This window comes from Cyprinus carpio, chromosome B1 (assembly GCF_018340385.1).
Source record: "Cyprinus carpio isolate SPL01 chromosome B1, ASM1834038v1, whole genome shotgun sequence".
In the NCBI taxonomy this organism is placed as follows: Eukaryota; Metazoa; Chordata; class Actinopteri; order Cypriniformes; family Cyprinidae; genus Cyprinus; species Cyprinus carpio.
In genome coordinates this window covers 34,769,336-34,783,764 of record NC_056597.1, presented here as the reverse complement: position 1 = coordinate 34,783,764, position 14,429 = coordinate 34,769,336, and the positions used below count along the sequence as shown (strand labels likewise).

At 35.7% G+C, this 14,429-nt stretch overlaps 1 protein-coding gene across 1 annotated transcript; it reads right to left on the bottom strand.

Moving 5' to 3' along the window:
* Positions 1–1,454: 1,454 nt before the first annotated feature.
* On the bottom strand, positions 1,455–13,968 carry LOC109102013 (adhesion G protein-coupled receptor E3-like). Its single transcript, XM_042716074.1, has 11 exons — positions 13,930–13,968; positions 9,820–10,009; positions 5,890–6,006; positions 4,281–4,462; positions 4,023–4,184; positions 3,742–3,948; positions 3,432–3,664; positions 3,215–3,281; positions 3,044–3,135; positions 2,792–2,954; positions 1,455–2,616 (listed from the first exon to the last, which is right to left on the bottom strand). Exons 1-11 carry the CDS (start codon positions 13,966–13,968, stop codon positions 2,560–2,562), a joined length of 1,509 nt encoding a protein of 502 aa, XP_042572008.1. The 3' UTR covers positions 1,455–2,559.
* Positions 13,969–14,429: the final 461 nt, after the last annotated feature.

The following is a 14,429-nucleotide window of genomic DNA, read 5'->3' as shown; positions in this document are numbered from 1 at the left end:
AGTTACATTACTTTTGAGATACTTTTTAAATCTGGGCTGGGCTTGCTTATTTACGGAGCCCCACACATGACATGCACGAAAAAATAAATAAATTGTGTGCACGATTTACTAATTTGTTCCCTTAATGTACTAAAAGTGCACACAATTATTATTTCGTTCCCTTAATTTCCTAATTCGTTCCCCTTGATTTGCTACATCGTGTGCACGATTTACTATTTTGTTCTCTCGATTTATAAATCAAGTGAATGAAATAGTAAATTGTGCGCATGATTTAGCCTACTATTTTTTCCTGTATGCCATGTTTGGGGCTCAGTACTTTTTTGATGGCCTTTTCACACCACAAGTTCAATGAACAAGCTTCAGGCTAAAGGAAATTTGTGTCTGTACAGTAGAGGGCGCAGTTCAGTCAAACCTTTCAGCTGTGCTGCCATTCTGGATGGAATGAAGAATAGAACGCAGGAGAAGTTCGCTCTTCAGCAATAAATAAAAAGAAACACAAATGTTATGTTTATCTAAAGTCATTTTTGTTTATGGGTGAATTGGACCATCAAAGGTCAACAGCAAAGATAGTGGTCAATAAATTATGGGATTAATATATAATAGATATGTGTTATTTAACATATTTAATTATTGCAGGTTTGCATCATATTAAGTTTGCTTTATCATTTTTTGGTCAAAGTCCATACTAAGAAATATTCCACAACAAGATCAACATTGCTTCAGACATATGAAAACTCTTTAAAATATTACATCCTTTGTCCCTCTCCATTACCTCTTTAACATCTGATGATTTCGCTAAATTCTTCACAGAAAAAACTAAAACCATTAGCCATCAGTTCTGAGCTCCACACAAAGAGGAACTCACACTCTCAGTTAAACAAACTCCTCTCCATTTTCTCTGCCCTCGCTGATGCAGAAATATCTAAACACTTCAGTCATCCTTTATAACCTGCCCTCTAGACCTCATCCCCTCACACTTCTTGTGAGCCATTTCTCCTTCATTTCTACACAGCAAAAATTCCAGAGTGAAATTAACTCTGCTGGGAGTACATGTGAGACCACACTCAAGAGTGTGAAAGTGTTAAAATAGGAGTGTTAAATTAACACTGAATCAGAGTTTAAAGTTGAGGAAACCGGAAATCTAATTTTAAAAACGTAAGAGTCAAGAGCACAACTAAAGCAAACACTGACCACTATAATGGTGACATAAAAAAATGTGATTTTTGTCTTTGTTGATTCTGCTTGTTAACATCAGGTCTCGTCAATAATGGTCAATCATCACTCAGTTAATCACTTAATTATCTCTTAAACTTTAAGGCCGCTTCAGTGTTAATTTAACACTCCTATTTTAACACTTTCACACTCTTGAGTGTGGTCTCACATGTACTCCCAGCAGAGTTAATTTCACTCTGGATTTTTTGCTGTGTACAGTACTCAACTACACACACAACTTCTTGTCAAAGCTCTTGGTATTTCTATACTGGACTGCCATCATGTGCAATCAAGCCTCTACAAATGATCAGAACACAGTACGACTGGCCTTCAACAAGTCCGAGAGAGCCCACATCACACCTCTCTTTATCAATGGCTACCTTGTAATCAGATTCACTGATTATTAAACATATCTGAGAAAACCAAGCAGAATATACAGTTAAGGCTTTTGAATGAAACACTTTAAATACAAAAGATGTTGCAGAAGATGGCTGGATTAAAAAAATAAATAAATAAATAGAACATTCCTCTCAAATTAGAGTCAGTCTGTTATATAGAGCTTTTCTGGGCTTTTGTGGAATGTGGAAAAACATTTGCATATGCACTTATCATATCACATTGTTAAGGCATAACTTCATTACAAAAAAATAAAATAAAAAATAAATCCATTAATATAATTAAACCTTGAGCAAAAGCAAAAATCAATCATCATTCACGTTTTAATGCAAAAATACAAGCCATTTGACAATACAGAGTCACTGAATTTGAGACAGCAGCTGTTCATTTAGTTATTTTAATAGTTTCGCTTTAAAGGTAAACCCAGTATAAAACCTGTTACACTCCGAGCTGATAATATATTTTGACATTTGAATATTAAAAGTAACATAAAATAGGTCCTTACAGAAGAAACAGTCATTCTCTTTCTGGGAACTTTCTGAGCTCAACAAACAAAAAAATAAAAAAATAAAAGTCTGCAAGATTAATACACTTAATAATTATTTGACATATCTCAATATCTAACTGTGTCATGTTATTTCTCTTCACTATGCGCACATGAAATAGTTTTCAGGAGTTTTTATTATTATTATTATTATTATTGATTTGCCAGCATTTAACTGTTGTGTCTGTAAAGTCTCTAAAAAAATGCTTTTCACCCATAACCAAGAAAATCTTACATGTATAACAAAGATTAAATGAAACAGTTTAGAAGTTATACATCAATAGTTTTTACAGCTGTAACATCAAAAGACTGGTAAAATTATTTATCATTTACAGAAAGGAGCTGAAACTAAAGTTGCATAATAATGGCAGCAGTATTTTTACTTCCTGAACATGATGTTGTGGACCTCAGTGTTGTTTGACACAGCAAAGACATCTGAAGAACTTCCTGTACTGCTGCCTGACCTGAACAAGAATGAGACGAGAGGAGCTGAGTGACTTCATGATATCAGTTTAACCTCTGAAACTCATGAAACAGAATGGAGTTTGTTTGTAATAAACAGGTAAGAAATTACTGTACTGCTACTGTCTCTGGGGGTTTAGTGGTTATTTAAAGAATAGGGATGAAAACAAATCTGACCTCATTATTGAGAACACAGTAGATCAGGAAGATGAAGGTTCCCTGCTGGGAGTTCAAGATCAGGAAGATGATCTCCAGCTCCTTACTGCCATTAGTGAAGAAACCCAGAATCCAGGGGCAACCAAGAACCACACACTGAGCCAATGTTTTAAACACCAAAACCCTACAGAGAAACAGAGGAAGAGATTTAATGTGTCTTCATTGACTATGTGTTCTTTATTTATACAGTGTTTTGATCATATTGTTTGTTACTTTGATTGTTTCATCTGTGAAACCTCAGCATTCAGTTTTTTGAGAGTTGAGTTCAGAGTGATAAAGATCTTGATGAAGAGAATCATGTTTAACTGCAGAAAAAGAAGAAATTATCAAATTATATTTTGGCTTCACCAGCCCATGTGAAAAGTGTTTATATTCAGAACTTACTGCTAGTATGACACACACAGGACCCAGAAAACTCCAGATAAAACCTTTATCATGTTTAATCCAGCAGCTGTTTTGAGGAAAACAATTAATCAAATTAATAAAATAATGCTATTTCAGATGCTGACTGTTGAAATATAACAGATTTCAATCTTGTTCATGCCTTAAATGTAGCATGACAAAAACAAAATGAATTTTTTAGATAACAGAAACAACTCACTGTTCACTGCCGTATCCTTCAGGAACCAGACCGACAGACACACACACCACAACCAGAGCAACCACATATCCAATCACACACAGGAATCTAGTGCTAAGCACCTCCCTCTTCTTGGAGCTGATCTGTGATAGGTTCTTCACACAGATGTAGAGCAGCACAGCTTCAATGAACATCCACACAAAGCCGGAGAGAAAGAGGAAGTGCAGAAGGCCTGCGATCACGGCACACAACACCTGGAGATCATGAGAGAGGGTTATGATGATTCTCAGTGAGGCTGATCTGAGCTGTAGGGCTCCTTCATCATTCTCACCTGCTGACGCCGTATGAAGCTCAGGAACTGCTCTGTGAGCAGCAACAGAAGGTGAGCCAGCAGAAGACTGATGCAGATGTTGATTCGAGCCACATTATTCACTCCAGGACTCCACTGACAAAGGGCAAAGGTCAACAGGGCCAAACTGAAGAACACCAACCCCACGATCACACACACCAAATTCAACAGATCCAGCAGCAGGTTACTCTGAGAAAACATGTCAGAGAACATGAGCGCCAAATCTGTGCTTTTCTTCAGTGTTCACTAGAAATGTTCTGTACCTCTGGTGGGGGGCTGGTCTGCATGATGAGAGCGAATGTGGACAGATGAACACAGGAACACACAGTGTAGCTTCTGTTGGTCTTTAAAACAGAACAACCATCTACAATCCACTCGCTGATATTCCAGTACACACAGGACAGAGAACCGTTGGGATCAAACTCCTGCAAAAGAAGAAGAAAATAATAAAACTCTGAATATTAGATGTTTCCAGATGTTCATCAGTTCTTAGGTTGGACAAACATATTTCAGTGTCTCACTCTGATGTGTCTGAAGGTGAAGTTGACTGGTTTGGTGAGGTTAGTGTTGGTGGTTTTGGGAAGAGTAGCTGAGATCACAGTGGACATCATGGTTTTAATCGTGTCATTTGATGTTTTGAAGAAGTCTGGCTTCAGTAGATTCTCCATCATGACGTAGCTCATGAAAGCCACAGCAGCTGATCCTGTGTGACAGAAATAGAAGTTTTCATGATATACTATGTTAGTACAAAAACAACACTCACAAAAGTAAGTAAATGTGGTTCAGTTGTAATAGCATGATGTAGGCCTGGTTCTAAGCAGCCCCAAACAAAAGTGAAAGCACCCTTAGATAAAATTATTAATAGCGTATTAATTTTCACCATCAATAAACACACAGACAGCTGCGTATTAATTTTCAATTTTGCTAAATTAATGCATAAACAGGATCTTTCAAATTATGATATTATTTTCATCATGCTTTGATGCATAGGCGGAGGGTGAACCAGCTCCAGGGTAAGGCTAAAAGCAGCCAAATCTATTAAATACAAACATCATAAACCTGTCCTTTTTATGCAAGAACCAGACATGGGTGTCATGTAAAATATGTTTAATGGTACTGAATTTGTATTTAATGTGATTACCATTTAATTAAAACATTAGAAATTGATAATGTTTACTTCCTTTGGTTATTCAAACGGCGAATAAATTATGTACAGAAATGACATTATCACTAACTTTGATCTACTGAAAAACAAAACTATCATTATAATCACTGAATCTGTCACTGCGAAACGCTGAACGCATCTGATTGGCTATTGCATTCCTAAGCTCAACAGAATCGTGTGTGATTGGTTATAATGTGCAAGACTGTAAAAGCGCTTAAAATGAACACTTTCTATTCATTTTCACTTTGTTAGCAACAGACGTAATAGATTTAATTTGTTTGTGCAGAGGCATTTTTGTCCAGTTTAGTGGCAATTTTGCTTAGAGAGGCAAAGCAGTTCTGCTGTGGCTTTGTTTGGAACTATTTCATTGGCGAAATAAAACAAAAAAGGCAGTAGCCTATTGTGTCTGTAAGTTACTTAATATTAACTTGTTTATTCAAACGCAGTATAAAATCATCATTACATTTGCAGTCGTGCTGATATTTGGGGGAAAACCAGCACTCTTCGTGTGATATTGCTAAACTATATGGTATATAAAAGAAGAAAAAAATCATACAGGGGAGGGGAATTTTACCCCCATATCTTGCTATGGCACAGCAAAACGTGCAAAACGTGCAAAATATGTGGAAAAAAAAAATTTGACTAAATGCGCATATAACCTTTCACAGTGTGTGTGGCGTTTTTTTTTTTTTGTTTTTTTTTTGTTTGTTTTTGGGTTTTTTTTTTTTTTTTTTTTTTTTTTTTTTTTTTTTGAAGTGATGGACATACTCTATTATGTTAGATTGCACATCTTTGAAATTAAGCCGTATTTGGTGATACTATTTTCATACAGTTGAAAATTAGGATTAATATTATTTGTGAGCACCCTCACAATTTTCAGAAGCACCCTCAGTGGTTTGGTTCTGAAACCGGGCCTGGCATGATGTCGCTTTCTACAAATTTACACACAGAAACATTTGACATACCTTCAATGTTGTATTTGGCAATCCCAATAAGATCAATGCTCACAGAAGAATTTGTCGTGTCAAGTCGAGGGATTTTATCTAAGGTGACCTTTGGTCCAACCATGAAGACTTGACCCTCTGATTAAACACAAACAAGAATATGCTATTTTATATGCAATATATGCTATGCAAATATATATACATTGGAATCATTATTTACTATTATTGGATTTTCATCTCTGGTCAACTATAATAATAATTAATCACAATTCATTGCATAATTAATAGAATATTATATTTCATACTGAATCTCTAAATTAATGTAGTAATAAGAAGATGGCATATTTTAAATATGTTTAAATGCATCTTTTTGCTAAGTAGTCCTATTAAAAGGCCAGTATAATTGATACAAATACAACTACTGATGTCTATATTAAATGCATTTTCCCCTCAATTTTAGTCTTTAATTATAATCATTTAACATTACAGTATAATGAAAGCCATTTTTTAAATATGTAATAGGCTTTGAAAAAGTAACAACTTTTAATTTAAGGGAACTTAAAACAATCTTCCCATAGACTATGAATTGTATATGCAAAAACTATAAACTGAATACATATTTTTAGGTTCTTTATTTGACTTTTGAACTCATTTAAAGGTGACCTATTATCCCCCTTTTTACAAGATGTAAAATAAGTCTCTGATGTTCCCAGAGTTCGTATGTGAAATCTCAAAATACCAATGAGCAAAAACGCACTGGTTTTGTGTGTGTCCCTTTAAATGTAAATGAGCTGGTGCTCCCAACCCCCTTTTCAAAAGAGGGCAGAGCTTCAAGAGCTCATGCTCTGGCATACTGTCAACAACAAAACAATCAATCTCACGCACTGAAAAAATCAGAAACTCTCAGTCCCACTTGGGATTATGATCTTGACAAATTCACACGGTTGACTTCATATTGCTTTCATATGTAATTTTTAACTTCCACATAGCTATTCATTCGATCATTCTGATAGCATGTGAAGTCAGTATTAGTGAAAATAGGCAGAGACAATGGTAGCTTTAGCAACATTAGCCTTACAGATAGGCAGTTTGGAATACAAAATATGATGTGTGATACTTTGTCTGGAGCTGACGTTCGCGCACGAAGCATTGGTATTGAGCCCTCTTTCAGAATCAACCTTTGTGAAAATTCAGCATAGTACCTATCCTCATTTGTGAGGCAGTCCAGTGTAAAATGACTGGCAAAAACAGTAATGGCGGACTGCTGCTTCTCACTCAGGGCTGTGTCAACACGTTCTCACTCCCAACTCGTCACATATTGAAGCTTGGTCAGGACCACTTGGCGTCACCTTTTGACACTCAACGTACCCCTTTAGTGTCATTTTTCCTCCATTGCTTTAAATAAGAAACCCATTATTGCATATATGTTGGGGTGTGATTTTTCAATGTAAACAGTCACAACAGTTTTATTTATATTACATTATTTACACATTTATGAGCACATAACCAAACCGCCTCCCCTAAACCACTTGTCAATAAAACACAAGCTCTAACAGGCAGATACAGCTAAAGACATAATTTATTCAAAAATATTAATATTCCAAGTCTTCTGAGGAAAACAATTGATTTGTGAGAGGAATAGATGCGATCGCAGTCTGTGTCTGCCGTAAAGCTCTTTCTGTGTGCAGCGCAAATTCAAAAAATGCCGCCAGAAGACCTCAGCCTTGGTTGTGAAATGCTATTGGCTCTTGTGTGTCTCATGACTGATTGTGTTACACATACTACGGGACGGGAGTATTGTTTTGAATGAGATGTAAGCGGGTTATTGGAGCATTTGTACTCCTTTTTTATGGTCAGTTTTTGCATTAAATACATGTGACTGCACTTATATTTGCCTGTTACATGTTTTATATTGTTCAGAAGTGAGTAGGTTTAGGGTAGGGGTGGGGTTAGGTGCCCCAAAGAAAGTACAAATGCATGCAAACCATTGAACTAAAACAAACAACTGAAAACAATGGAGGAAAATGACGCTGCAAGTCTAAAAATTACGCTGAGCATCAAAAGCGATGCCAAGTGGTCCTGTCCAAGCTTCAATATGTGACGAGTTGGGAGTGAGAATTGTTGGCTGTGTCTATGCTAATAGGGCAGAGAGTGTTAAAAATGGCCGGGATTTTTCCCTACAGTGACATCAACAGGGTGAAATCTGGAATCTCGTGTTCAGAGAGACTGTTTATGATTTATTGGGATGATAAAAAATGAGTGGGTGAATTTTTATCATTATAGGCTGGTTATTTTCACTCACTGCGGCTATAGATCGCGGAAGTGGGGGGGGCCGCCCGGGCCTGGGCCCAGGTAACTTATGAGGTCTGGTACAAATGATGACATACAAAAATACATAGGCTATAGGCTCATATGGCTTAATCATTAAAAGATTGCGATTCCAATACATGCAATTGCTATGACGATGATTCCACTACGTATACTAAACATTTGAAATCACAATCACATCGGAATATTTAAAACTGCTTTCACGCAGACGCTGATGCGGAGAGAGCCGTGCTCATCATGTAAGCTTATGTCTGAAACAGCTTCACAAACAGTCTACACAGTAGGTTACAATTCTGTGTTGCCAACATTAAATACTAATAACGAAAGTATTGGGATAAAAGTATAATCTGGATATAGCTGATGTTGCAGCAGTTGCATTCAAAATGAGAAATTATTATGAGAAATTATTATGCTTCAAATAAAGATTGTAGGCCTATGTTACATTATGCCAGTAGGTAGCAACCAGTGACTGTTAAAATGTATTTGATGTCTAATTCATTCAATCAAAAGATCCATTCAAAAACGATCAAATCAAGTTCATACATTTTATTTCAAATATTTGTTTTTTTTGTTTTTACATATTTTTTATATACTAAACATTTGATTTATTATTTTTTAGACTCATTTATAACAATAAATAAAACATTTTGTAAGAAACCTAAGTGAATTAGCCTATATATTATTTGTTTTTGTCTAATGTTTTGTTTTTTAGAACCGTGATCACTATTCTAAAACTCAATTATCCAGAGTCATAGCTTAATAAATACTATCTGGTATCTAACTAATATCCTATTATTATTACTGTTTCTAATAGCCTATTAAAATGTAGACTAGGATGTAAAATGTACAATCTTAAAGACTTTATGTAGTACAACAACAAGGATTTATAATGCATTATAACGTCACTTCTCATGCCAAAACCCCCAGGCCCCTCCTTCTTTTGGTACGTTCCGCGATCCATGACTGTGGCTACACAACTGTGTTCTAACAACTTATAAAAGTAATTTTTGCATAATAGGTCCCCTTTAAGATGAGGCAGCAAATATTCACTGGTACACACTATAAAAAGCAGAATCCAGTCAAAATAAAGATGACATTAATTAATGGTAGAAAATGTAGAAAGCATAAGCTTAAAGGGGTCATATGATGCTGCTAAAAATAACATTATTGTGTGTATTTGGTGTAATGAAATGTGTTTATGCGGTTTAGGGTTAAAAAACATTATTTTCCACATACTGTACATTATTGTTTCTCTTCTATGCCCCGCCTTCTGAAACGTGTCGATTTTTACAAGGCTTATCGCTCTGAAAAGCGAGGTGTGCTGTGATTGACCAGCTGGAAGTAGAAACTTTTATAAAGAATATCTCTTTGGATTTGAGACTTTAGTCTTTGCAACTTTACAGATCTTCTTTATTCACCAAGAGCTTGTAACACTCCAAAGAGAAAGGAAAATCTGAAATCGCATCATATGACCCCTTTAATTACTTTTATAAATATGAGGTGGTGCTTGGAAAAGGAGTCTCTGTCACCAAAAAGGATAAGAACCCCTGACTACATAAAATCCCTGACATCATGTGTAATCTGTTTCATCTTCAGTATATTAATAATTGTGTCTTCACTTACCTACAGCAGGAAGAGTAAAATTGACACTGTCACTTGTGTCTGTCGGCTTCACTAATGCAGAAATGAGTTTCTCACTGGTTTTTAACACAAGGTTTCCGTGGGAGGCTAGTTCAGCTGGGCTTGCTGTTGATAATGACTCTAAAATCTTCTCTGAAGCGTTGAAGGCAAAAGTCAAAATGTTTGTCACAGTCTAATTTATTGATTAGATAAATATGAGATAAAACAGCACTGCTATGTCAATGATCATGTAACTGACAAAGATTTGATCATTTTATGATTTTACTCATGAAAAGACTTACATTCACAGAGAGCACTTGAGATGAAATGTTCTCTATCTGATCGAGGAGATTTTGCAAACACGTCTGACCCTAAAATAACAAGCGTGAAAGCAGTATTTGTTGATTTTGATCCTGTTTTTCTGTACAAAATCCATCAACAATAAACATAAAAGCACATTCATATTTCACATTACAGAGTTATCTACAAAGCACATTTTATTGGACTGTTCTTTTGACTAATTTGCTGTTTCCAATCCAAAGTTGTGAATTTAACAAAAAAAAAAAAAAATGCAATATTGCATAAAATATCTGCACCCTTTCCTTCCCATGTGTTCAAGAGAAAATAAACTAATTGCGCCCCAGAGCGCACACATGAAATACAATAACAAGCACTGTCATGTTATCTTTGGTGTGGATGCCTGATGTTCAGAATCTTGTGACACAGAGATAATTACACCTAATTATTGTGATGACAGGCATTTCAGAAAGACTAAAACAAACAATATTTGAGATTGATTACAAAAGGGGCATGATCTGTTAAAGGGGTGGTTGACTGATTTCTTTTTTTTTTCTAAGCTTGATTGTGTTTATGGGGTGCAGTCTAACATGTTAATGCATCGTTTTTTTTATTTTTTTAAAAAAGCACATTATTTTACACATAATTTATCTTTATTCTACACTGCTCTGTCCCTTCTCTGAGAAAAACGCTGATCATTTCCTGCTTTTATGAAGCCCCTCCCTCAGAAATAGGCGATGGACTCTGATTGGTTAGCTTGCCCAGTGTGTTGTGATTGGCTAAACATCTAAACATCAACACTTTTTTGTTTTTTGTTGTCTCATACTTTTAGATATGCTGTTATTTTTGTAAATACTACTGCTTCTGTTAGCTTTTAATATACGGTTTTATCCTGATTAAAGCTTTAATACAGTACGGCAACTGCACGTGCGTCCATGTTTAACGCTTCTCATAGCTATGTGAAAATAAGTTTATAATTGGAACGGTTCATTGTTGCTGAGCTGAATGAGCTGAGAGAGAGAGATGAGAGAGAGAGAGAGAGAGAGAGAGGCAGAGAGAGAGAGGGACGTGTGCAGAGCAGGGGGAGGACGAACAGGATTGAGAATCACTGCTTTAGAACACTGATTTTGAATCTTGTGAATCCATTAGAATCGTTAGAAGACAGAATTGTGATTTATATATGAATAGACTTTTACGTACACCTCTAGTTTTCTTCCTCTTCTCTAAAGCAACGCATCAAGGTCTCGCCCCCTTTGTTGTGTGTTCCTGAGGGCAGGGTTTATCAGGGTTTGTGAAGTCACAACCCAGGAAGTAACTTGTCGTAGTCCCTACCAGTCGTTTTTGTAGGCATTAAACTGCCAGAATTTTAAAAGACAATATTTCCATTTGCATTGAACTTTCAGTGCCGCAACTTTGCAGATATTTTTTATGGTCAAACAGCAACATTACACACTAACTAACATTAAAAACATTGCAATCAACCACCCCTTTAAGACAAGGTCACACAAGTTTTCTTGTGGCACATTGAAGAATTTATGCAGTAAATTTGTTTCCATTGTATATTGTTTCAGTCGAGCTCATATGTTTTCTTTTTGTTGTTGTTGTTGTTGTTGTTGTTGTTTTGTTTTTTTTGTTTTTTATGTGGATTTTGGAATTTCCAAGACAGTTGGAAACATTGCTATTGATCAAAGCTGTGAGTCTAAAATGTAAGAAAAAAATCAGAAACTCAACTTACAGTGCATCCTTCCTGCAGCGTTATATTTATACCTGCAAATGGCAGAAATCAGCATGAAGACAACAATACAATACAGCTGTGAACGGAAATTCAAAAGTGTCAACCCATAAAACAAAGCAACCATAAATGTGAGAATGAAGAGAAGCAGGAATTGCAACATCAGTACGATACGATCATAATTTTTCCTTTGCGTTATATCTTGCAGCTTTAGTAATTAGTTTATTGTTGATGGCAGACATATGTACAGTGAGACAAAATGATGACCGCATCGAAGGTGAAGACTTCAGAGTTGATAGTTTATATCTGCGTCCTTTTTGTGCAATACAGTACAGAATACATCCTGTAAGTGTAATAATTATTACCACTTCTGCTGTTACAACTGAACTAAGATCAATTCACAATCTATGAAGACGATTAGACAAAATCGAAAAACTAATTTAGAGTTTGTTTCTACCTTTCTGCTGGGTATCCAACTAAAGCAGAGTATATTCAAGTATCCAACACACTGGTTGTGACGTACCCTTTCCAGAGAAATATAAAAGGAAATGATTCATAACAGCCTTCTGGATTTATTCTGCTTTCAACATTGCATATCCAAAACACCTGAGAAAGACACTGACTTTCCTTCAGAGGCACATTGTCAACATAAGAAGATGGACACAAGTACTGCCAGTAACTTTACTCTGAATGATTAGTCTTTTGTATTAGATCCTCATGCCTCAACTGTACCATTACACAAAGTGCACTCAAAGGACATTCACTCTTTTGAAGTTAATCCAACATGTTGGAGTTGCACATGCACATGAACCAAATATTAGTATAACCTGTGGTGCAGATGAGTGCCAGTCAACTTTTTTGTGATTCCATTCTTTTAGAAAACATGCACAGGAAGCATATGTACTTTTGGTAACAACAATGACTGTCTCAGTGCAGAGTCGGCAGTACAGTTGTATTATAATATAATGGAGAAGGGTCTGGCTGCAGACTTGCACTTGCACTCTCAGACACTTGCACTTCTGCTAGTGACAACACTTGCAGTCTTTTTTATTTGTATTTAGTTCTACTTATTGGTTACTTTTTGTTTGAATCTCTCAACATTTGTTTTTTTCTTGTGTAGGTATCGTTGACTGGAAGTCTGTCAGTCCAGATGTGAGAAAGACCTACAGAGTGAGTTTGAGCTCAGCAGGTGTGATGGCTGTGGATGCATCTGGCACCTCTGGATACTGTAGCCATGGAAAGAAGGGGGTCTTCACAGCTTTCTATTCAGACAAAGAGTTTGCTGGATTCTGTTCTATGGACTGCTACTACAGAATGAATGAATGAGTGGTTTATCTATCTATCTATAAAAATTTATTTATTTATTTATTTTTTTATTTTTTTTTTTTTTTTTACTTGAATTGGCGACTGAAACTGAAAGCTAAATAAATGTTTTAGTGGATAAAGCTGTGTCTGTTTGCTTAATTGGTTAATGTCACTTAACATAAGGTTACTAAACTCTTCTGACTAATTTTTAAATTTTATAATTTAGTGGTTTTGTCAACTATATATTTTTCTCTAACAGGCAAAACATAGTTTTCGAGGGTAACACTTTACAATAAGGTTTCATTTGTTGACACTGATGTATTAACATTAACTATGAGCAATACATTTGATACAGTATTTATTAAACTTTGTTAGTTAATAAAAATACAGCTGTTCATTGTTTGTTCTTGTTAGTTCACTTCACAGTGCATCAACTAATGTTAACAAATACAACTTTTGACTTTAACTTAAGAACAGCTAGTGCGACTAACCGTGTTAAGAGACGTTTGTATTCTCGAAAAATAATTGTAATTTGTTTTTGATTATTAATAAATCGAGACCTAAACTTGCGGTGGTGATGACGTCAGTAATCCGCGCCATGCGGGTTTATATTATTAACACCGTTTTTACCTTGGTAGAATTAAATTTGGTTTTATAGGATTATGTTGAATTTATGGCTTCCTTTTAATCTGCGATTAAGAGTAGGCTATATGGGTCCCCAGGTTTTTTTTTTTTTTTTAACAGCCAGCTTTCGCATTACCTTTTGGCACGCCCCCTACCTTTCGTTTGACCAGAGAGAAACCTTTTGGCATGCCCATTGCTCCAGGCTGCAGCTACCCCTACTAGGAAAACCCAGCACTCTCCTTCACTGCTGATACTGCCACTATTCTTGCTTGTATGTGTTCATTCACTGGCATTTTCCACATTTCTTTTTTCTCCCTTAAAAACTAATTTGTCCATTCTGATGCTCAATTTTACCGAACTAATGGCTGTTGATGACTATTTGAATTGAATTCTGCCAAAGTGCGTGCTTGTATGTGTTCGTTAAATGAGGAACGTGTGAGTAGGTCTGCTCATGCCTGAAAATAATACATGAAAAACAAAATAATTTTACATAAAAACATTAGGCTAAAGCTTATATTTCTTTAGTACATTTTTAAATTAATGTAAAAACTAAAATGAATTGTAAAACTGAAAGTTATTTTTTTAAAATTGTGTTCAGCATGGTGGGCCGCATTTGAATTCGTGACGGGCCGCGGGTTGAGAACCACTGCTCTAG